At 38.2% G+C, this 25,951-nt stretch overlaps 1 protein-coding gene across 1 annotated transcript in view; it reads left to right on the top strand.

Annotated features, from left to right (window-relative positions):
• LOC108604759 overlaps positions 1-25,951 on the top strand; it is a 61,514-nt gene that overhangs the window by 33,069 nt on the left and 2,494 nt on the right. The window contains exons 3-5 of the mRNA XM_017994349.1: positions 15,559-15,708; positions 17,449-17,540; positions 17,728-17,838. Of these exons, the coding sequence (XP_017849838.1) occupies positions 15,588-15,708; positions 17,449-17,540; positions 17,728-17,838 (324 nt within the window). The 5' untranslated portion in view covers positions 15,559-15,587. The remainder of the gene's footprint in view (positions 1-15,558; positions 15,709-17,448; positions 17,541-17,727; positions 17,839-25,951) is intronic.

The raw sequence follows: 25,951 nt of genomic DNA on the forward strand, positions 1-25,951 counted from the left end.
GCGCAGTCGATAGCTAGCAAAGCAGTTTTAGCTATTAGCGAACAGTTCCATGCAACTCAGTGGAACTTAAAGACAAAGCTTAACTATATGAAATAAAGCCGAACACAATCTCATTGACATATGTATACCATAAATATACAATAAGCTAGATAACGATAGATAAAGTTACGATAGCTAAAGCAAACGCTTTTCAGCTGTTTTCATCTTTCTTACGCTTTAGCAGTCCCACATATATAAATATATATACGATATATATTATCTATCTTAATATATTTGAAGAATATTTAATTTTAAATATTTATTTTAATTAATAATAATTTTAAATATTTTTTCTTGGCAATTATTTTAATTTACCGACCACTCTTCATGGTCGACATAAAATAAATTACGTTTACTTTTACTTTTAAATATTTATTTTAATTTGTGTTAATTTAAAATATATTTTTATTTCAATTTACCGTTCACTCTTCATAGTTAGCATAAAATAAATTACTGAATAAAACAACTTAAAATGCTATTGCACATTTGTTTTTAATTACTTAAATGCAGTAACATTTTAAATTTTATATGCCCAATAATATAATTATAAAAACACAGACTAGGGTTTTCAGTCGTCGCTTGCTTAATTCAATCAACTTAAGTCTGCTTTAGTATTTACATACATAATCACATTAGACCCTTTCAAGCTTTATTGCCTTGAATTTTGTTGTTACTACGTCTGCGAAGAAACAAAAAGGTTGTTTGCTACATAGTCTGGCATTTGGATTAGCCCAAATATTGGCAATATAAAGCTTAACTGCCCAAGGCAATGATAACAAATAAAAAAGCTTAAAGCGCGTTGTATTTAAACAATTAACGCTAAATGCGCAGCAGTAATAAATTATTTGACTATTTGAGCTTAAAAATCTTAGCGCTAAATTGAGTTCGTTGGCTCTGCTCGCGTGTAACTTGAGCTTGGCTATAAAATGTGTGTCAGGCTTGCGGGGCTGAAGTGCCTGGGCACACAATTTCATGCTTGCTACTAGTTTTTTGTGCCTGTGTTAATGAAATGCGTTTTGGCAGTTGCCAGTTCGTAGTTTTCTTCAAAAACTTATGCCGCTTAAAGCGGCTCAAACGCCAACGCACCAAAGCACTTGGCTAAGAGCGCCGACGACGACGACGACGACGCCACTTGGGCAACTGTAATTAAATGCAGCGCCATAAATATAACTGCAACATACACAAACACACACATACATGCGCGTTTTAAAAACTTTGCGCTGACCTAAAATTTTTGTGAAGTCGGCACTAATGTCAAGTAGTGCAACAGCAAACAGCAATAGAGTTTTTATGCTGCTGCCAGTGTGCGACAATTAGGCGAACACATACACAGAGACACACACATACACACACACAGACAGGCATTTACTTTTACCGCAAAATGGCAACAACAATTGCCGCGTAATCAAGTAATGCTCATTTGGCAATCAAGCAGCAGCCAAACAGTTGATAAAGACATTAAGTTAGAATGTGTGTGTGTGTTTGCTTGTGTGTGTTTGCTTGTGTGTGTGTGTGCGTCAAATGTGACATGTTAATTCCAGCTGAGCCCACAGCAAACAACTTTGGCTGCTGCTGCCTTCAAAGCATTTGCTGATTGAAGTGCCACGCCTCAGCGATAAGCACATTTAACTGTGCAAACGTGCAAACGTCTTTTCTTTACTTTTTTGTAATCCTATTTAAAATTGCTGCCTGCTGCCTACATATGCGTGAAAGGTGTGCAAACTGAAGCATCATCCATACATATGTGTGCTCAAGTGTTTGAGCGTCTGTCTCAAATTTGTGGTTTAATTGCGAATTTTGACTGCGCATTAAGACGAAACTTTAAGCTCGTCAATTATTTAATGAAATTTGTTAAGTTGTACGCGAGGGTTGCTCTTGTAGTTGATAAATCAATTGCTTCAAGTGTTTTTAACAACTAATGCTCAACAGCTTGTCAATTTGCATTTTTCATGCGCCATAAACTTTATGCGCGTACCCCACACCCACGCCTAACATTTATTTTAATTTATTTGGCCTTTTTCTGCTCTCTGCTCGTTCAACATATGTATGGCTCTGAGGCAAAAGGCTAAGCGAAGAAGTTGTTGCCTTTTTTAAAAAGCAAACTTTTTGTAGCGCTTTGCTTTGAGCTCAGCACAAGAAAACATTTAGCTTGTGTGCGTGTGTGTGCGTGTGTGTGTGTGTGCTGAGCAGCAGCCTGTCAAAAAGTTACTTATTTTCTTTTAACAACTTGCATGAGACTTTTTAGCCGCTTGCATGGCGTCTCGCTCTCTCTCTCTCGCTCTACACTGATTGCCCAGCCCTCTGTGTGAGATGTTTACACTTCTTTTGCTTTTGATAAGGTTAATCAAAAGTTTTTTAATCCATTCTGCATACAAGCAAACATAGAAGACAGCACCACGCATGCCAGCCAGGCAGCCAAGTTAAAAGGGATCATCCGCCACGTTGGCTGCTCGCTTTACCTCACTGCTCGTTGCTTGCTCATTATGCTGGCCTATTTTGGCTACACTTTGTGCGCGGCAAAGTGAATTTCATTAATGTGAAATTATATGTATTTATTTGGCTTGATTTTTCGCCCAACTCGCAACAGCTGAGCTCTCGCTGCCGACGACTAACCGCTAAAACTGGGAGAGTCGCATAATTTATGCGCGCAAACTTCAACAAAAATCAATTTGCTGCAAAAAAAACTTTGCAATTAAGCGCTGCGAGACATTTGGGCTAAGTGAGCGCCGCCAAAGCGTAGCGAACGCTAGCGTTACCTTTACCGTTAGCATTGCCACCTGGCGCTGCCGCTGCCGCTGCTGCAGTCGCAACTTTTGCGATAACTTTAAATCATCTAATTATGAGTCAACCATTGGGCAGGCGGCAGCAACAACAACAACAAAAGCCGTGAGCATTTAATTTCCGCTGGTACCCCAAGCCCCCACCCCTTTGGCCAACTGACACTTTACTTCATTTCAGTTGACTGGAATTAATGGCTTTTGTTGGCATAGTTTTAACGCTTGAAGTTCGACTTTGGACTGTGTACAAAATTTATGTTCGAATTTATTGCAAAGTTTATTAGACAATTCTTTGGCTTCCACTAGTTTTTTTTTTTTTTGCCAGCACAAGAAAATGTTTTTGCAGCTTGGAAATTTATGAGCTTCATAAATGACCAAAACATAAAGCCAGCGCCAAAATAGTAGCAGCCAACAGTCTAACGCTGCGTATGAGCAACGTGCCAATTGCCTTGATTTCGGTTGCGGCCCACACTCCAAGGCGGCAACTGCTATTCGCATTACATTACGAAATGATGTTGGCTAAATGCAAAAATACCATAAATATGAATGAGCTGACGAGCCAACCCCTTAGCACAAGCCCAAGCCAAGGCAGGCCAACTGGTCCAACTGCTGTACTTTATTTGTTACAACATATTTAACTGTAGTTGGACTGCTTGCTGCACCTGCCTGTCGACTATCGTAGCTGCTGCTGCTGCTGCTGCTGCTGCTGCCTGTGGCAACCTTTTAGTTTCTGCTTTGATTTATGTTGGCAACGGCCAGCAGCAAAGTAAAAGCAAAAGCATTTCAAAAGCTGCAGAACAACAACAGAAACTGTGTCAGCGTTTGTTTGTGTGTGTATGTGTGTGTGTTTCAGAACTTTGCTCATAACTTGCCACTGCCTCGGCTCGGCCCTATGGCTGCCTGCCACTTGTTGTATCTCATCAAAAATGTATTAACGAGCTTGCAACGCCAAACGATTTTTATCTGCCAGCGTTGATTTCATTTTGAGCCCAGCCCCAACCCCAACCCACTAACTAAACACACAGAGCGAGCCGCAGCAAGTTTGACTTAGATTTGTATCGCTGGCATTTTCAACACGTGCACATGCAAAGTTAAGTTCCAAGGCAGCTGCGACTGCTCCCACAACCCACACAAGACTCTAACGCAAAACTTTTAATGGCGCATTATTTCATGCTATAAATTATAACAAAGAAAAAAATACAGTAGCAAGCATATGAGCAGCCATATACAGTGAACAAAAGTCAGACAGACGGACGTTGGGGGGGTCTAATCAGCCTCTAAATATAAATATAAGCAGCTAAGCTAAATGAAATTGTTAGCGTAAGCATCTGAAAATTGAAAGTAGCTCGTCATTTCAGTTTTCAAGAGATTTTATTATTTTTTGATTAAGTTTTACAGGGAATTTTGAAATGATTTTGCTGCATTTAATAAAAATAAAGCTACAGAATGCTTCTGTATTATCTTCAGGCTCAAAGGACCAAGCCCAAGCCTCAAAGGAACAATTTTCATATAGAATCTACATTTAAATTCTGCTTGACTGTCTTATAGACACCCAGGCCAGAAGATTTGCAGTTCTCAGCAGGAATGGAAAGAATACTCTAGTACCTAGGGAACACCTTTCTCAACAATTTATTGAAACTTTTCGCAATAGAAAATAACCGAAGTCTAAACTTTGTAGTGTCACCCACATAATTCAACGGGGAGCATGCGAATGTTCAATAGATGTTATATAGTAGCACACAGAGCAGCAAATTATTATTTTTGAAGAGATTTTATTATTTTTTGTTTAAGTTTTACAGGGAATTTTCAACTGATTTTGCTGCTGATTCTATCAATGAAGATAATTTAATAAAAATTATGGAAGCACTAGCCTCCTGGTGATATCTTCGGTCTCAAACAACCAAGCCCAAGGCTCAAATGAAGATTTACTATATATCATCTACAATTAAATTCTGTTTAACTGGCTTATAGGCACCCAAGTCAGTAGAAAAAAAGGAAAGAAGGCGACTCCAGTAAGTAGGCAACACTTTTCAGAACAATCCATTGCAGCTTTTCGATATTGGAAATAAGCAAATTCTTAAATTTGTAGTGGCAGCCAATTGATTCAGCGAGAAGCAAGCAAATGTTCAATAGTGAATTTATGGTAGCACAATAGCACAAGCTAGAGACAGTAATATAAAAATTAGCTGACAAATGATTAAGTTTATCATAGATATTGAGCTCTTGCTAATAAATTCATTTTATTGAATTATTGGCGCATTTGGCGCACAAATTCGAAGCAAAAGTAAAGTTTTGGAATATTTTAATGATGAATAATGCTATAAAATACATTTCTCATCTAAAAATATTTTATTTAATGAGTGAAATACAATATTCAATATTAGCTCGACTTCAATTATTATAAGTCAGCTGATATTTTTGCTAAGCTGGAACTCAAACTGACTCTGCAATTAAAACACAGCCCACCCGCAATCGTACGATGGAGAGAGGGAGAGAGAGAAAGAGCGCTCTCTCAGCAGTTCAGTTTCGTTCAGCAGCGCAGTCGATCGAGCGCATACGAATGCAAGACGCGAGCAGCGCAGCCCACGCTAGCTTACGCTCTCTGAGCGGCTTGCGCTCTCAGCTTTAGTTCTTGCACTAAGATCAATGAGGTAATGAGATAAGCGAGGCCACTTGCATTTCAGTTGTGCCTGTACTGTTGGCGACTAAGCAAGCAGCGGAGTGGGTGCGGCCACTGCTAGTGCAAACTAAACTAAGTTCACTTAAATTTAAGCAATTTTCATTTAGATTTCATTGGTACAAGCTCAACAGCAAATAAAATGCTGCTCACATTATTTTTATGCACAGACATTTGCTAAACATTTCACATAAATTTTTCAAACTAGCAGCGCAGTTTAAGTGCCACTGTGCTTGGCCGAAGTTTAGGCCTCCAAAACTAGCTTAAACATTGTTTTAAGTATGTGCGGCATGAGAAAAGTACAAATAGACGAAAAATAAAGGTAACATATACATGCTAGCCAAAGTTTCAAATGGCACTTTATCTTTTGCTGTGTGCGGCAAGGCAAGGCGCACACTTTATTTAGTGCATGCCACAGCAGGAGCAACGTAAAGCAGAAAAAATAGAAAAACCAAAATTGCAATGACGCCAGCGAGTTGTCTGTGAATTTATGTGGCAAGCGCAAAATAAGCAACGCTGCCTTGCTACACACACCCAAAAGTTATGAGTTTTGTGTCACAACAACAGCAGCGCAGCGGCAGCAGCGACGCCAGCTGCAAGGCCAAACTGTCGCTGTGTCTACCTTGGCTGTTTATGCAAAAAGCTCATTTCACGCTTCCGCTTCCGTTTTCTATTATGCGCGCGGTCAAAACACAAACGCGACAAAAAACAAAATCATAAATTTCAAATAAAAATAAATAAACGTATGCGCATACACTGAGCCGCAACTGTTGTAAATAAATGCGTTTTGCCAAAGCAAATTAGCTGTAATTAAATTAGGCAATGCGCTAATGAGAGCGTATGCGACAAATCAAATTAAATGCAGCCCAAAGAGCGAGAGAGACTGAGCTAAGCCAAGACTGCTGCAGCAGCTTTGCATGTCAAGCCGCATGAGAGACGAGGCTACAAACATTAACCTAAAAACGAGGCAGCCGCTCCACGCTCAGTCAATCTCAGTCAACATTGCTGTAGCCTTTGCTACGCAACGTGTTCGTGTTGCTGTTGTTGCTTACAATGTGGCAACATAAAACTATTACCACGACGACATGAACACAGCTCCTAATTACCCAGGGATTTGCATTTGTCTTGCGGCATGCACAACTGTCAGTTGTGTATGTGTGTGTTTGTGTGCGTGTGTGGCACGTTGCTCTCTTTCATAAACGACTCTTATCATGTGTGCTCCACCCACTTTTCGAGTCGCTAGGCAGCGCTTTGGTAACCGCCAGACTTGTTTAATTTTATGACTTGCCTTGGCGACAAAAGCCGCCATTTTCTTTTCAGCTCATTGCCGCCCCCGAAAAAAAATATATATAAGCGCAGAAAAACGATTTGCAGCTAACTATTAAAGCCTGCATGTCATTAGCTTGTCGCGTTTATCTTTTAATGAGTGTAAAATAAAAATCGCTCAAGTGTGGGCAACGCATAGCGCTCGCCAAATTGTCAAGTCTATTTAGGCTTGGGCGCAGCTATTAAAATGCCGAGCAGAGCGCTCGACAAATTTTCATTCATTACACACAAAGAAAAATAAAGTTAAACCCCAAAACTTTTTTAATTGGAATTGCATAGCTCAGGATATAGAATTTTTATACTAAATTATTGTCTAACAATATTAAATTGCTTTATCTATTGCATAGATCAGACTTTATATTTATGCTTCTATATTCTTCTTTCTAAAAATAAGAGTAAACTCTTCGCAAATATATAATTTGTATATTATTTTACAATATTATATTGTTTGTCTAGCTCACTTTATAATTTATGTTCATTTAATATAATTTTTATAATTTTCCTTTAATTTATATTCACTTAATTTCTATAAATAAATGTAAACTAATCGCAGATTTACTTTTTTATTGATTTGTATATATTTTACTTTATATTTATTCTTATATTATATATTAGTAAATAAATTTGCCCTTCGCAGTTATTGAATTTTTATTTTAAATTATTTAACAATATTCAATTGTTAGACTAACTTGCGCTGTCTATATTCAATAACTTTTGTAAATAATATTAAGTACATCACTCAGATGTATAATTTGTTTATTTAATAATTTATGAAAAATATTTAATTCTTGTGTATCGCTTTATATTTATTCTTACACTTTTCTCTCTTGAAATCAATTTAATTGCTTAATTTTTTTATATTTTCTCTCAGTGCATCGCTTTTTTAACAACACCACCCTCACTACACTAACTCACAATTTCGTAGGCAATAGCTTTGTCAGCTTTAATTTAATATATTGCACATACGCGTGTGTATCTTTATCTAGAGACATGCAGCTCACATAATCTAACTGGGGGCTATCAATCTAAATTTTTGCACACAAATGGCTCGACACACAATATGAGAGGCTTAGCTCGATGTGATCGATGTAATTAAAGCGCACTGCTTTGGGACTAATCGCCTGCCTAGCCACAATACGTTTAATGTTTGCAAATCAAGTATACGCAACGTCGCAACGCTGACCAGGGCAAACAATATTTTTAGTACACAACACAACACGAAACGAAAAACTTTTGTGTGTGTTCTCCCATGTTAAGGCTTAAGCTGCCACTTAATCCAGTCGCTGCCAATCAGCCCCCCAAAAACAAAACTCTCACTGGAGCTGGAGCTGGTGCTGGTGCTGGAGCACGCACTTTTGCCTGCGCCTTGGCTCCTTTTTTGTTTGTGTGCTGTGTGCTGCGGATGTTGCGAAAGCGATAGCTTGCAAGCTGTGTATTGCTGTAAGCCCTTAATTAAATATTAAATACGCCTAATTGCGCATTTCATAACTCAGGAAACGGCAAACTAATTAATTATTTAAGTTAAACTAAATTGAGCCTGCGCCAACACACACACACACACACACACACGCAAGCCAAAAAGTTTGGTAAACATTTTGCCAACGCTAGTAATAATTTTTTCACTGCCAGCACCAAGTCTAAAGTTATTAACACATTCAGGCAGTGCCGCTCACGCAGCTTGGGGCTTTGGCTTCATGTGTTGAGCAGGTTAAGTAATTCAAACTGTTGCTAGCTATGCACATAACAATGTTAAAGCAGCTTTGACTCATTTTATACAAGATTTGGGGTCAGCTGACTAGATATTAAAATAAAATAAAGCCATAAATCTAATGAGCAGCTTTGATTCTTTTAATTGAGGCTTGGGTCAGGCAATTTTTAATTTGATTAAAAAAACTCATAATAATATGAATTCAATTCTTAAACTATCTCAGTTAATATTCAAATTAAATAAAGCAATAAATGTAATGAAGGCTCGCTGCTTTTTTTGATTAAGACTTGCTGCTAAACTCAAATTAAAATGAAATTATAACTAACTAATGAGCGTCTTTGATGCTTTTAAACGATTAGCAAAAATGTGTGATAAAAAATAGTCAATTTAATATATTACATAGCATTAATATTTGTAGTCAACGTTTTTATGTCGTTTGATATGCAAATAAAACAATATAAAAGTCACTGCCTGTGGCTAAGTTTAAACTTTGATAACTGCTAAATCTATTTGCTAAATTGAGCTTAGGGTGATTGCAAATTAAAACCAATTTATTTGCTTATATTAATTTTTATATGCTTTGCTTTTTTGCTCATGTTGCAATATGCAAATAAAATAAATATAAAAGTCACAAGCAATGCCTGCGGCTAACTTTGAAGCGTTAATTAGACAAATGTCCTGTTGTAGTTGTGCAGGCAAACTAATTTTAAATTTGCAGCTAGCTAATATGTGTGTACGCACAATTAGCCACACACACACACGTTGATGATGCATAGAGCAGAGAAATCACAACAGAGTGTGAGAGAGCGAGTTAACCACAATTTGCACAACTTTTGCAGTGGTTTGGCTACAAACTTTTCACAGCAGCGACAGAGACAGCGACAGTATTAGCAGCTAAAGCTTTGGCAACGAACGAAAAACTATTTTCATAAATAGTAACAAACGAACATGGACAGTAGCGTTGGCGTCGTCTGGACTTCGTCAGCCCCAGCATACTTAAAGTTTCTTTTGTTACACCCCAAAAATAGAGAGAGCGAGTTCCCCAAAATGTAAATACTAATACCCGTTTTTCACTATGTGTGTGATTTATTGGTTTCTAGGTTCACAGTTCGAGTTGCAAATGCATTTTCCATGTTAGTCAAAGCCAGGCCGCAAGCCCAGAGCCCAGGCACAGAGCCCAAAGCATTCCAGCAACTCACTCTAATACAAACTTTAAATGGCTTTCAGCCTTGGCACTCTACGTTTCTTTTGCGGGCTTAAAAACACAGCGTGTGGCTCTACTTTTCACTCTCTCTATATACGTATTAGTGTGCGTGTGTGTGGGTGCACAAACTTTTTAGCTGGCAAAATGTCAACTCATTTAAGCTTCTAGTTTTTTTTTTTGTTGCTGTTGCCAGCCCTTCAATGACTTGGTGACAATAGTTTGAGCCACAATAGCAAAACAGCTGGCGCATACAATTTCATAATCATCATGACAAACCAAAATTTCAGCCACATCCGCTGCACTCAGCGTAGCAATTAGCCCACACACACACACATACAGAGGCAAAGTAACCAAATGGCCAACTTGTTTAAATATTAAACAAGTGGCTGCAAGTACTGACGGCAGCATTAATCTTATAATAAACTAGTTCAGCTTAAGCAGGCATTAATCTATATATAAGTTACTTGTTGAAATAAAGATGTTGCCAATTTCAATTGACACAGCTATTGAATTAATATTATTGAAGCAGCAGCGGTAACCAAAGAATCTGACTTTAGCTAATTGTTATGCCAAAGAATAATAATATCAAAAAGAAGCAAATGTTGCCAATTTTAATTGACTATTGAAGAAATATAATTAAAGCAGCAGCGCTAAGCAGGGAATCTTACTTATCCAAATTGTTATGCCAAAACAATGTTAGAAAAGCAATTGTTGAAATTTCTGAAAAGAATCTGACTTATGATAAGATACTTATTGCAATTGTTTAACAAACAATTGAAGTGCTGACACTCGCTACATTTTCTGATTAAATTTGTTAAGCTGGATTGATAATTATTAAGCGTTTGACTAAGGCTTTTATTAACAAACAATTGAAGCGCTGACACTCGCTACATTTTCTGATTATATTTGTTAAGTTGCTTTTATAATTATTTAGACTTTGGCTGCAGTTTTAGTTTGATTATAAATTATGTTAAGCAGCCTTAATAATTAATCGCCTTTGACTTAAACTTTGGCTTAAACTTTTGAGTGATTGTAAATTATGTTAAGTATCAAATCAAATTTAATAAGCTGTAAACTTTGCTTTAAGTTTTCCTTTGGCTATGAATTATATTGAACTATAAAGCGTCTCATTATCGTCACATGTCTAGTAGTTGTGCTTAAGTTGCTTTAATTCAAAGCTAAAGTGCAAATGTGCTTTCAATTTTTTTGCTTTTTTGTTTTACTTTTACAAAAGAGCCAAAAATCAATGTGGGGAAACTGTAGGAAGTGCCTTGGCAAATTTGCAAGCCTTTGTGTCATTACCCAAAAGCTTCCGTTTCAGGCGCCCTGGGGCAACAGGGCTACTCTCTGTGTGTGTGTGTGTATGTGTCGCCTGCAGCGGCGACACGCTGCTGCAATCAAAGCGTTTGCTACCCAATAGCAATCGGTACATTAATCCTTCATTGCCAATCAGGCAATACACTCACTGAACTGAACCTGTGTTCAGTTCCGAACTCAGTGCTCTCTTCTTTTGCACTTTGTCAGTCAGCGGAAGTTGTAAAAAAAAGAATGAAATAAAAAAACGCCAACGCCGCACAAAGCAAAACATAGAGACAGAACTGAGAGCTGCTGCTGCTGCTTCTGCTGGTGGCTGCTGCTGTTGGCTGCTGCTGTCTTGATGCTTTGGCTAACCAGTGGCACGGAACCGATTATAGTATTCACTGTATTTGGTTTTTGGGATTGAGATTTGCCTGAGGGCATGCGTCAAATAAGACGACGAGGCAATTGTTTCGCCAAGTTTTTCTTTCTTTGTTCATTATATGAACGACTGCCTGCCTCGACTCGCCTCGCACTTTTGTGAGCAGCATAAACACTGATTGATTGATTAGAGGCTCAAGCGCAAGGCGCATCATATAGGCGGGCGTTATCGTCTGCCGCACAGTGGCACTAAATCTAATGAGTGGCGATGGGTGGCGCGGCGCTTGCCACTTGAGCGAGTGTCGCATCAATCAAACGCGCATTTAGCGCTTTACTTTATATATATTGTATATATAAAATGTATTTGCTGTATTTGTATATTTGTTGCAAGCCTCTAACATGACGGCAGCGATTTCTCTTGACTTGCGTTTATTGTTTTTCGAGTAGGTGTGCGCTTAGCTGACAGCTGGCGATTAACAAATGAATCAAATATATATAAGTGAATGATGGCCTAGCACAAACGCCCAAAGGCACTTACTAACTGCATCATGTGTAGGCTGTTGGCCAGAAAAAAAGAAAAGGAATTGAATTGCTATACAAAATTAAAGTAAACAACAATCAAACAGTAAATAAAATGTTCATAAGTTGTGCTTAATGCAGCGTTTGTAATTGTTGTAGCTTTTAAAATACAAATTATGGAAAAAGGTTTGTTTGTCGTATTTAATTTAAATCAAAAGATTAATTAGCATGCAATTTATATTATAAAAAATAAAAAATAAGCGTTAAATTGCAATTAAAATGAAATGAATTACATTTTGATCGAAGCTGTGTACTAAATCATGAAAGTTATAACTTATCCTCTATTATTTTTATACAAAACAAATCATAAGAGTTACAAAATGTTACAGCATACAAGCTTATTATGCTAACTGTTGTTTACTCATGTTTCTTTGCTCTTGCTTTTAATGCCAAGCTGCTAATTATTATTAAGAAAGGAAAATTAAAAAGTTTTTGACTTGAAACGCTCAATTTGAATAACAAAAATCACAGCTATGAGTTGAATTGCAATTAAAATTGAAATGAATTACATTTTGATTAAAAGTGTGTACTAAATAATTGAAAGTTAATGCTTAGCTTGTATTTTTTTTATATAAAACAAATCATAAGCGTTACAAAATGTTACAGCATACAAGCTTAGCATGATAACTGCTATTTTCTTATGCTTCTAACTTATGTTGCTTTGCTTTTGGCTGCTAATTTTTATATAGAGACGAAAATTCAACAGCTTGCGACTTTAACTTGGACGCAGCAACGCTTAAAGCGCAATCTCTTGACTGTCTGTTAGTGCTGTGAATTGTCTACGTGTCCAGCTCAAATAGCATAGATTGACATGCGATAAACTGAAGTTGAAATCAATAGTGTGTGTGTGTGTGTCCTAGAGCTGCTGCCTCAGCAGAGTTGCATGTCATTGCCTGGACACAGTCTCTGCTCTCTCTCTCTCTCTCTCTGTAAATGTCAGTCCAACTGCCTAGCTACAAAAATGATTTCATCAAATGACTCAGTACATGGGACACTGGCTCTGAGTACATGCTGTAGATAATATGCTGAAACATCCGTTTGGGTAACAAGAGAGTGTAGAGCAGAGTAACAAAGCACTCATTATGTGTTGGAAATGTTGTCAATTGCGTATTTTTCGATTAACTTTTTCTACGTCTCTTCGATCGAAGGCACACAACACTGACTATAGCTTATAATCTATTGCAAACTTTGCACATCAAAAATTCATTTGATTATTTTTGTGTTGCAGCTTAGCAGCAGCGTTAATGATGCCATAATCAACTGTTTTATTACACTTTTAAAAAGTTAAGCTCACACACACACACACAGACATACGCATAAGCTATGGCTGTGGTAGCTTTAATAGGCTTAGTTACAAACTTATTTTAATTATGTTTGTGCGCTGCTGCTGTTTTTTTCACAATTGAAAAACATTCGCATTAGGCACTTAATAAATTGATTTGTGCGCCAGATTTATTGTATTTAATGCATTAATAATGCACAAAACTGTGTTTTCGACATTGTTTTTGCTACGCAAAGTTTATGCGGCTGATTGAAAAATTTTAATTAAATTTTGTAATGAAATATTTGCAGCATTTTGTTGTCATAGAATTTATGCGTAATAGCAATTTGCCTAAAATTCCCCAGCCATAAGCAATAACAATAGGGCCCAGCCAACAATAACAATCAAGCCTGGGCCAGCAGCAGCAACTACACTAACATTGCATAGCTAGCATTGCTAGTTGATAACACCGACAAACTCAAGCTCAAAACACAAACCACAGGCACAGTTCGAGTCGAGTTCGTGGTAGATCATAAGCATGGCTGGGCTCTGGCTCTGGCTCTGGTTCTAAGGACTGGCATTCGACAATAAAACAAAGGCATTAAATTGGGAATGATGACCCGAGCTTAATCGACTTGCCTACAATAATATTTAAATTTAATTTAAATGCTCACATGAGAGCAAACTCGAAGGTTTTTGTGTGTTGTCTGGCGCGCTCAATCTGCCGGACAATTTGCAAAATGTTATGGGTCCGGCTAAATGCAATAGCTTGCCTCTAAACGAAGTTGTTTGGGTTAATGGCTTTGTTGTTGTTGTTGTTGTGGCAAAGGGACAATAACTTTTGCAGTCTTTTCGCTTAAAAGCACAAAATGATTGGAGTGGAGTTTAAGCCAAACGTTAAGGCCAAACTAAGGCCAATTTAATGGCTTACTATGCAGCGCTGTAAGCACATTTAGCTATTTTATAGCTAGCTTAAGCTATTGCCTAAATGCAATTGATAGCAAAAATATTAAATTATCTTTAATTCGATACAATTAAAATAGCAACTTAAGGTCTTAAACTATTTGCCTCTGAATGCAGCGGCTTTCACGCTAACAATTTAGCTGTGCAGCTAGATATTTTATAGCTAGTTTAAGCTATGGCCTAAATGCAATTGATAAGCAACTAAAGCAAATATATTAAATCAGCTTTAGTTAAGTACTAATTAAAATTGGAAGTTATTCTTAAACTATTTGTTGTTAGCATGTAGCGTTTTTTACGCTAAATTTAGCTGTGCAGCTTGCGTCGCTGTAAGCACATTTATTTAGCTATTTTATAGCTAGCTTAAGCTATACCCTAGATGAAATTGATAAGCAACTAAAGCAAAAATATGAAATTAACTTTAGTTTGATACAATAAAAATAACAAATTAAAGTCTTCAACTATTTGCTTTTAAATGCAGCGTTTTTCAAGCTAAAATTAGCTGTGCAGCTTGCAGCGCTGTAAATACATTTGGCTATTTTATAGCTAGACTAAGCTATTGCCTAAATCCAATTGATAAGCAACTAAAGCAAATATATTAAATTAGCTTTAGTTCAGTACTAATTAAAATTGGAACTTAGTCTTAAACTATTTGCTTTTAAATGCAGCGTTTTTCACGCTAAATTTAGCTTGCAATAGTTTGCAACTTCGTTGCTTTACTCTGCTGTTTCTCACTCTGTTGCGCTGCAAGTTTATGTTTTGCTTTAAATGGCAAAATTTCGCATTGCTAAAGCTTTGGGGCAGCGCTTAAGTTCTCAAGTCGCTTTGAATTAATGCGCTGCGATACTGAAAGCAACATTATCAACATCTCATGTTGTATTTGTTGCTTTTACTGGCTGCATGCCACATTTTGTAACTTTTGACCATTAGCTTTTGTTTTTGTGGCCTGGCCAAAACAAGCACTCGAGCTAGCCATATATAGAGCTGTTGCTCCAGCTATTTGTGGTCTAATTGATACAAGCGCAGCAACAACAACAACAACAACAAGAGCAACACTCAACAGTCAAGCAGTCAGCAAAGTTGGAACTGCAGCTAGCAGCTGACAATTGTTTTCAATGCTGTGTGGTCAGTTGTCTGTGTCAGTCACACACTCACACTTGTCTTCAATCAGTTGGTTGCACGCTGCGTATGTGCAATGTGCTTTTTGATGTCACGTCGTGGCGCCAACTTTAGCTACATTTGACATTTCAATTTGCTGTTGAGCAAGCTATCAATAAGCCCAAGCGTATTAGAGACTATAATATGCTTATGACTTGATAATAATATCGCTTAACTCTTTTCTTTTTCCAGCTGAACAGCAACAACAAGAAATAAAAAAAATGTGCACTGGCAGCCTGAAACGCGCCTGCCACGCTCTGTGGCAAGCTCTACGCACAACGCATGCAATATTCCATATGCTGGCACTGAGCTGTATTATTATCTCCGATTTATTGCAAAGCGGTAAGTATAAATATATATGCATAATACATAATAATAACTGTGCATTAAGCTAGTGTACTGCATATGACTTTAGCACTTGGGCTGACATTTTAAAGCAGGCGGCAGCAGGCGCATTTATTATGCCAACTGCGTGCGCAAATTGTGGTTAAAATTGATTATTTAATTTGCCAAATAACTGCAAAATGTTATGCAATGCACACAGACACACAAACAGCACGCATACATGCACAAAAGCGCGTTAAGTAGTCAATTTATAAAATATTACGCAACATGCAACACGCGTTTTTCGTAGCCACATGTCGCTGTGTGCGTGTGTGTGTGTGTGTGTGTTAACTAGGCCTACAGCCTCTGATTAATAACAGCTTGTTTAATTTAAGCTCCCATAATTTGGCCTACCACAGGCCAATTCAAACAAATTGAGTTTAAATGAATGAACTGCTCGTCAGTTTAATTACTGTGCACTTGAATAAACAACAAATCCAGCCATATATATAACTCTTATAACTGCAGTTTTATGCTTTAGCTGCGTGTTAAGTAATTACTACACAAAAGTTGCTACACACAAATGTTTATTTGTGTAATTTATAAGTTCATTTATAGCCTTAATTACGGTATGCAAATTAAATTAAAAAGCAGCAAAATACAAAAGTTATATCAACTTACCTTGCAGCGTTGAGTGAGTTTCATTTAAGGGCAGGCTGTAATATAAAAAAACGCAATAAATTTTATAAGCTAAAATTCAAGCTGCAAATTCATAAATTTACTAACATTAGAAGCAAGCAAAGCTTATGCTGCAAAAAATATATAAATTTCTTATTTATAAGAAATAATTATTATAGAATAAATGCAAAAAATAAATTTCAATTATGCATTCGAAAGACAAAAACTGCAATTTGTTTTTTTTTTTTTTTTGATTATATTTTCACGGAATCGTTTAACAATTGGAAAGTGAGATATGGTACAAGGAGCCTTAACTATTTACAATTATTAAAAAAAATGTACAAAACTATGATATTATACGGGTAGAGAGATCAGTGGGATGTATTCTTCTAAAATTAAATAACAAACAAGCAAAGCAAAGCAACAACTACAATTAAGCAGAAAAATGTATAAATTCCTTATTAGACGCATTCATTTGCTCAAGCTGTGCTAACTAAACACATTGCTTATTGCATTTCGTAGTTAATTAGTGACTGACATTGCGCATACGCCATGCTAAGCATGCTGCTCTTTGTTCTGCTTAATAATTTAACACTGCACATTGGCTAGCAATTTCAATTAAAGCTGCCAGGCGAACAAAAGGGTCAACGCTAGAGAAAGAACGCAGCGAGCAATGAATATATGATAATAAAAGCGTATAAATTGCATTAAATGCAAACCAATTCGAACAGCGCCAGCAGCTCACACACAGAGCTCAGAGCACTCTGCCTGGCCCATTGCATTGTCATAAATTAACATGCAGCGAAAGCGCCCACACTTGCCACACAGCCAGTCGTACGGCCAACAGCCTACGGCAATTTTAAAAATTGCACTTGAACGCGCAACAGAACGTATTGTAATTAAGTTTTTATTTTATATATCAACTTTTTTCTTCTCTCTCTCTCTCTCTCTCTGCCAATAATCGAATTGAAATTACGCACTGAAATTACGCACTGCAATTGCAGCTTTAACTTACGCGTAAGCCGCTTACGCACATTTACTTAAAGCTATATTTGTTCTCTCTTTTCTTTTGTGGCACAGCTCATGGGCTGAAAGATCTGAAGATATTTGTGCCGGATGCTGTCATCATGGGCAATGCAGCAACATTGTCTTGTCAATATGATTTGGAGAAGGTAAGTGAAACTTCCCAGCAGCGGCAGCAGCAGCCGCTGAGTGAGGCAACGTCAAGAGCAATGGCTTGCTTAATTATTATAATTACTAGCACTTTATCTTCGCTGTCTGTCGCACACTCTGTCCTGTGTGTGCTGTGCTATTCATTTAGCCGTCTTTTTATATTAACGCTTCTTACTCATTTCGCAGGCACAACTTTACTCGGTGCGCTGGTACTTTGGCCAGGAGGAATTCTATCGCTATGTGCCGCGCGAGGCAAAGCCCGTATTAGTCTTCAACGTTGCTGGCATTAATGTTGATGTAAGTGAAATTAAGCATTGTCAAGCGTACCATTGTTACCTTTAGCTCGCTCTGTCTAGTGCTATTGTCGCTTTATTATCATCAGTTTAATGAACAAATCAGTGCAACTGTAGCCTGCGGATATGCTTACAATTGGCAGGCACTGTTTGCAATTGAAAATGTGAAAAAAACATTCAAAAATATTGTGCAAATATTTATTTAAATGTGCACAATGGCGACAGCGGCGCCAATGGCAGTCGTTGCTGCTGCTAATAACAACAACAACTACAACACTGCAGGTCAAATACACACACACACACTAACACTAACACATAGTGGCAGCATTTTTATTTACAAATTTTTCTATGGCTGCAGCCAGTAAAATTTTGAAAAGTGTCAGTGCACTGCAAAAAAATATTATAAAAAAAAAATAAAATTTTATTACTGCCAAAAGTTTGCAACTTAAAGTCGCACATTTAATATATTTGAAATTCTTTTTTGATATGCAAGCAACATTTGTACATTTGTTTGTTTACTGTGTACCCAACCCGAAATATTGCGCAACGTGCAAAATAGTTTATGGCGCGACTGCAAGCGCAGAATAACAACAAAAATATTGCCACCTCTCCTCTTTGCTGAATTCATTTTGCATTCATGTTTATTTAAAATACCGCGCATACAAAGTCCCATGCACACGCCAATGCACATAAACAACAAATTGTTGGTTCAAGTTTAACTTTATGAAAAAATATTTCACTACGTTCCTTGCGTCGAGCATGCAGCGCGTCTAAACGAGCACAGGGCATGAGAACTCATTAATAAAAAGCGAGCGCCGCAAAGTATGCAATAAATTGTTGGTTGAGCGCAGCGCGACAAACAACTCGCTGATGTTGTTGTTGTTGTTGTTGGAAATCCGCATTTAAAATGCAACTCGACCAACACACACACACATTTCCTAAACCACTAAGCCACGTGCAGTCAGCCCCAGTTTGGTTTACTAGCTGTCTCTTTCGCACGCTTGTGTCGCTTAAATTAAAAGTTCAACATCAGTTGTTGGGCATTACATATAATTAATTTCTATTGAGCAAACAATACTTGTTGAAATCCGCACATCAGCTGCATTACATTTCTAGTTTATTTATTAAATATTATGCATGAATTTTTAAATTTCTACTGCTATAAATTGCATTTTAACAACAGTTGTAGCTAAGTTTGCTGTGTGCGCTTATTGCTTATCGCATAAACATAAATAAATAAAATTGTATACGCCATAAAAATACAAAACACAATATATAAATTGAAAACTCATTCGCCCGCATATAAAAATTTCGCCCCAACATTTTTCAAATAACGCAAAATTGGGGGATGCCTTTAAATAATAATAAATAATGGCATAAAGTGAAGCGTCGTTGGAGCTGGGGAGTGAGTGAATTGCTTGTCGAAATGTTTGTTTTATGTTAGCGAAACAAAGCGCAAAACGTGCGCTTATGAAAATAATTTGCCAGCCTCTCGTTTTTACGCTCTTACACTGTCTGCTTCACTCTCAGCAGTGACAAGTTGGGCGTGGCTGGGGGGGCACAGGCCACATCAATCAGCAAAAGTAGCAATCGGACTTGATTAATTTGCTCTGATTGTGTCTTTAATTTGCACTCGACGCAAGCGTCGGTGGTAACGAATCAAAAAATAAAATCAAATAAAATAAAAAATAAAATACGACAGCAGCAGCGGCAGCAGTGGCAAATGCAAAGCAACAGAGGAAAAATATGCAAAAAAGAGGAAGCACTGCTCAAATGTTAATTTGCCACTAATTGGCAATGAAAAGCATTTTCGCACTAATTAAATATTTCGATTACAGTTCGAGCAGCAGCATTGAGTAGTGGGTGGCTGGGTGGTTGGGTGGTTGGTTGGTTTTTGAGCTTCAAGCAGTGCATGTTAATTATATTTAATTTTTTATATTTCTTTTCTTTTGCATTGGCTCACATAAGCAACGAATTGGAAACTATTCAATTCAAAAAGGAGAGTGCGCCTCGCCTGGATAGTTAATGCGCCAAATGCTGTTGCCTACTTATGTGCGCTGGCATACACGAAAAAAAGCAGAAAAAACGAATTTAATTTAAGCAAATTCACGCAACAGCAATACTCTCAATTTAGCTATAGAAACAAGCGAACTACTTGAGATGCAATGAGCTATAAACCGCAAAAGGTAAAACGAGAGAGAGAGAGAGCAAGCACTTCAATGTGGTGTTGGGGGGGCTGGGGGGTTGGACAGCTGCCGTCCATTGCTTAATGCAAATGATTTAGCAAAACTAGAGAGAGCGTTGTGCAATTAAGTTTGAAGGTTATGCGCTGTGCTGCTAACCGCAATGCATATTGAAAGGCAGCGCCAGCTTTTGCTTTTGCTTTTGAAATGTACAAAAAGCCAAAGCAAAGGCAGCAGCCACGCCCACGCCCACGCCTGTTGCCCCTAAAGGCAACGAATCGAAATGAAGCGCTCAGTTTTCTAATTTACATTGATAGTTGCCTGCTAACGAAGGCAAATTTCAAAGGCCAAGCAAACCGACAACACCTCAAACCCAACAGCAGCAAACCACAAATGCAAATGGAATTTTTAAGTTATGCCAAGGCAAATAGCAAAGTAATGGGCGTGGGCGTGAGCCACATACATGTTGTAGTAGAAATTGTGGCAAGTGCCGTAATTGAGGATTAAAACATTATAACTTGACTTGTTTTCATTTTTGCTGCAGTGTTTTACTTTTTTTTTCTTTGCCTTGGCTAAATCATTTCAAGCAGCTAAGCACGCTTAATGAGAAAAGTTCAGGCGGCGCTTTATGTTTAAACATACACACGTACACACACACATATAGCAGTCATATGCATGTGTGCTGAGTGTGTGTGCAGGCGCACTTGAATGACAGTCGACGTCAACCTACTGCTGCTGCTGCTGCTGCTGTGACTGACATGCAATACACTTGTGAGGCGTGTGGGCGTGGCACTGGGGCCGAGCAGCAAGTACACTTCTGTGCCGTCCACTTGAGCGTTATTGGAATGCAAATTGTATGCACATTAAAGACGCGCCAGCCGCAAAGTCGCGTCGCGTCAACAAACTTCAAAAGTCAGCCAAAGCTTCAGCCCCTCAACTCTACACGAGGGTCACATGTCACATGCCAAACGTTAACTGCTGCCTGTCATTATAGCAAGTGGCTCAAAAAAATGGCAAGCAACTGACTAACAGATACACTTTGAGGCATATAAAGCAAGCAATAAATTTTGAAGCTAAACTTCAAGCTCAAAAATGAATTGCAACTGATTTTCAATACTTTAATCAGCAAGTAGAGTACAAATTGCATGCAACTGACTAGTATATACACTTTGGGGCATAGAGCAGCAACTTGCATATTTCTTGTTTGCTTTAATTTCATGCAGCAATAAATTTCAATGCTAAACTTCAAGCTCAATCTCTCTCTCACTTTCTGCTCTACAACAAGCAGAGTAAAAATGAGCAGCAACTGACTTGCATATATACTTTAATGCAAAATAGTAATGAACTTCACTATTTTAATTGCATTAGCGCAAAAGTTCCCACCAACACTTCATTCTTTCTCACTCTCTCTTGCTGTTACTCAAGCTTAAGCTACCCTTTGTCGCATTTATTGTATGACCAAAGTGTATGCAAAAACAATAATAATTATAATCAGCATGTTAAGTGTAATTAAATTTTTAATTTAGAGCCAGCGCGCATGGCAGCGACGACGACGTTGACAATCTTCAATTAAAACACACAATTAACCGCCCGCTGTGCCGCCTGCCAAGAGACATGCAAAAAGTTTCGCTCACACACACACTGACAATGTCTCTGCTAGCTCTTTGGCAATGGGCCTGTGAACAGGAATAGGATATGCCAAGTGCTTCAAAAACTTTTGCGGCTTATTCATTGTCCGCAACAACAACAAAAGCGGCAAAAATACTGCGCCTCGTCTCGCTCTACTGCACACACACACACACACACACAGCGAGGAGTTACCAAAAAAAAAGAAAGAAGAAGCAGCAGCGACTTGTTTTTTGCGCACACTGTCAACACGGAAGGAATTATTCCGCATTAAGTTTTGCGGTAATGGCAACGCCACTCAGCGCCAGCAAGTGTACTTTTGCTCTAGTGTCCTGTTCTGTGCTGTACTGTCCTGTGCTGTCCTGGGCATTGTTATTGTACACAGAGTGCGACTGAGAGCGGCGCTGTTAATAACCCGACACGCCCACATAAGAATGTCTCTGCTCACTTAACATTTATGCATAGAGCAATGTGCGGTTAAAATTAATGCACTCGCTGCTTAGCTAAAAGAAGCAGCAGCAGCAGCAGCAGTGGCCAAAAAACTTTGTGGGTGTTGGCAGCAGGCGCATAACTGTAACTGTTGTTAATTAGATGCACACTGGGAAGCCAAAGTCTGTGTGTGCTGCTGCTGCTGCGCCTTGTCGTCGTCCTCGTCGTCGTCGCCTTCGTCTTAGTCCTCGCCGCGTTGTCTTTTGGCCTTGTAAGACGCGAAAGTTTAATTGAGCACCCAAGCAAAGTAATTTTTTTTATTTACTTTCTTTTTTGGCGCAGCAGCTAACTAGCTTAAATTTAAAAAATATTAATGAGCGCCAAGCTCAAACTGCGAGTCATAGAAAAACATGCAGCGAAATATAATTGCAGCTGTTAGTTTATTTAAGCAACTGTTTTTATATTTTAAAGCTTGAGCTAAATAAATTTATTGGCATTTAATAATGTTTTTGGTATTGCTATAAATTATAAATTAAAGTACGAGTAATAGAATATATATAGTCATAGAATAATATCAGAAAAATATAATTGGAGTTTAGTTTACTGTACGATTTGCTTTATTTTAAAGCTTGAGATTAATAAATTTTAAATTTATATTTATTGTTTTTGGCATTACTTTTGGACCAACTAATATTATAAATTAAAGTACGAGTTTAGAAAAAGCATAAACAAATAATTGAAGCTTTTAAAGCTTGAGCTTAATACATTTATTAGCATTTTATATTGTTTTTGACATTGCCATTTTTCTAACTAATATTATTAATTTAAGAATGAATCACAGATCATGCGCTTAATAGCAGAAAAATAAATTTGGAGTACGATTTGCTTTTTTATATTAAAGCTTGAGTTTAACAAATTTATTTGCATTTAATATTGTTTTTGGCATTGCTATTTTACTAACTAATATTATTAATCCAAGAATGGGTCATAGATCATAGAAAAACATGCGCTTAAAAGCAGAAAATAAATTTGGAGCTTTTAGTTTACTGTACGATTTGCTTTTTTATTTCAAAGCTTGAGTTTAAAAAATTTATTTGCATTTAATATTGTTTTTGGCATTGCTATTTGCCCAACTAATATTGATTAATTAATGAATGAGTCAAAATATAATAAATAATAATAATAATAAATATAATTGAAGCTTTTAGTTTATTTTACAAGCTGTTTATTTATTAGCATTTAATATGGTTTTTGAATTTATTATTTTACTAACTATTAAGATAAATTAGCATAGTCTGCAGTTCTTAATTTGTTGCTGCTTTAAATTTGCATTCAGGCTCATAAATAACTTTAGCTTTTGCCTGCTATTTTTTATCTCTTAATATTTGATTAGCTAGTTGCACTGCTTCTAGTCGTAGTCGCAGTTTGTGTGTGCTAAGTGCTATTTATTAAATTATGGCTGCCAGACGACGACGTCGAGCACTGTTGGCCAGCTGCCCAGTTCAATTACCATGATAGCCCCAGCCCCAGCTCCAGTTAGTTGCATGCCACATACTTCATGTGCTGCAGTTGCAGTTGCTGTTGTTATTATTATTGTCTGGCTTGGCTGGCGGCCTTGGCGAAAAATGTTTTTGACAAATGGCAACAAATAAACATAATAAATAAAAATGTGAAATACAAAAATACGAAAATCCTCAACACACACCAAGCTCAGCCCCAGCTGCTGCTAGTCGGAGTGCAATTCTCAGTTGGCAGCAGCGTGTGCGAGCCTCGAACAATGCGAGGCACAATAAAAAGCGATGCATTTTCCAAACACCAAAAATTGTTCACAGCAGTCGACGACGACTGCGACGACGACGACGACAACCGCACCGGAAACATCTCATTCACTAAATTTGTGGTCGGTTTTTGCCAAGAGCCGCTGCCGCTGCCGCTTGCTGCTGCAGCAACGCGTTAGGCAGTCGAAGTTGTGAAAATGCCAACGGGATAAACTGGCAACGAAGAAGATGCGAGGCGGGGGGAGCTTGGGCTAAGTTTCGAAGCTAACGCCAACGCGTGGGCTGCCGTTAGTTGCAACAAAGCTCGAGGCAGCGGAAATTCGAAATGACATAATACGTGCTCATGTGTGTGTGTGTGTGTGTGAGAGAGAGCAAGGCAAGCTGCGCATATGAGTGTGGCTGGCTACCGCGACTTGAGTTGATACAGCAATAATTCATAAAGTGTTGCATGCAAACGAGGCTGCAGCTGAGCCACACACACACACACACAGGCACACATACACATGCATGCATAACACTGCGTGCGTTTGCTTGTGCCTGCGACAGCGTTGGAAAAATTAAAATTGCTGCACAACAAACAGCGGAAACTCAGCGAGCAGCAACAGCAACAGTAACAACAAATGACGCTGCAGCCCTAGCACACAGGCGTAGTTTTTTATTTTGGTTAGTGTGAGTGTGCGGCTGTGTGTGTGTTGCAATGAAATTCATTGTATTCTTACAACTCGTTGCTGACGTCGCTGCCAACAGCTTCGCCCCCCTCAAGCGCAGCGCTTTTGCAGCAGAGTTATTATTTCATAAAGCCAGAATTATTGAAACAATACTTTACACTCACACACACACACACACACACACATGAGTGTATGCTAGAGTAGCATAATTTTTTATATGACTACAGTAGTCACAGCTGCGGTAGCTAAAGTACCATAAAATATAAATAGAAATTAAAAGCCAACAAATAAATGCGCAGCATAATAAAAAATAAAGACAGACGACAAAAAACTTTTGCACAACAACAACAACAAAAGCGGCAACTTTAACTCGCTGCTGCTGCTGAGTTACGAGTTGAGTTGCGATTTGAGTTTAGGACTTAGTTAGTCGCATGTGAGTTGAGTGCACATAATTCCTCAAAAACGGGCACAGACATTTGCGTTTTGTTTGGCGCGCGCTTCCTGGCGCTGCCACTTCCGTTTCCTGGCGCAAGCCCAAGCGGCAGCAACAAAAGACACATGCAATTAAATAAATATGACAACAACAAACGTCAGCAACAGCAGCAGCAGCAACAAATCGCTTGCATAAGTTGTAGCCAAGCTACATTTATTTGCATTTTATTTATGCAATTAATAGCAGCGAGACAGCGACTTGACATGAGCTCCGCTTATTATATAGCAAATTAGCATAAGCTACTACATTGTTGCCACAGCGTTGTGGCATGTTCAAAGCTCTGCACTCGATGGCACAACAATGTGTAGCTAGAGAGACTTTCGCATATAGATGAGCTTATCAATACGTTACACATTTGTTTTCATTTTACGATTGCGTAACAAGATCAAAGTCGACAAATCCAATAGCCACAACAACGTGCAACGTGCAACTCGTTGCAAATGCCAATATGGCAGCAACATCTGTGGCTTGTGGCTTGCTGCATGCCGCTGGCTGTGTGGCAAGCTCTCTGGACCTTATCGACAGCGTTATCTGCGAAATGAACTAACAATGCTTGCAACTAAAAAGAAAAACAAAGCAATCGGCAATGGCAATGGCAATGGCAACTAAATATAAAGCCAGCGTTGAAAGTGTTGAAACAATCGTAAAAAGCTGCAACAGCAACAATCGACTGGCAACCAACAATAGTAAAAGCAACAACAGCAATTCCAGGGATTAGTTTAGATGCAAATGAACAGCGCGCGCGGGCACTGCTTGCAACATTGGGGCAGCATATACGCTACGTTAAAAGCCATGTCTGCACTTAAATGCAACACACACACGCTAATCGCAACAACCATACGCCCCATGCGCCCAGCGAAGTGCTGCAGCTCTAAGCTACGCGGCACACACAGCATTGCGCTTAAGTTTTGGCCAGAGACCTAACGGTTTGCTGCCAATT

Source organism: Drosophila busckii, chromosome 3R, assembly GCF_011750605.1.
Source record: "Drosophila busckii strain San Diego stock center, stock number 13000-0081.31 chromosome 3R, ASM1175060v1, whole genome shotgun sequence".
Taxonomy (NCBI): Eukaryota; Metazoa; Arthropoda; class Insecta; order Diptera; family Drosophilidae; genus Drosophila; species Drosophila busckii.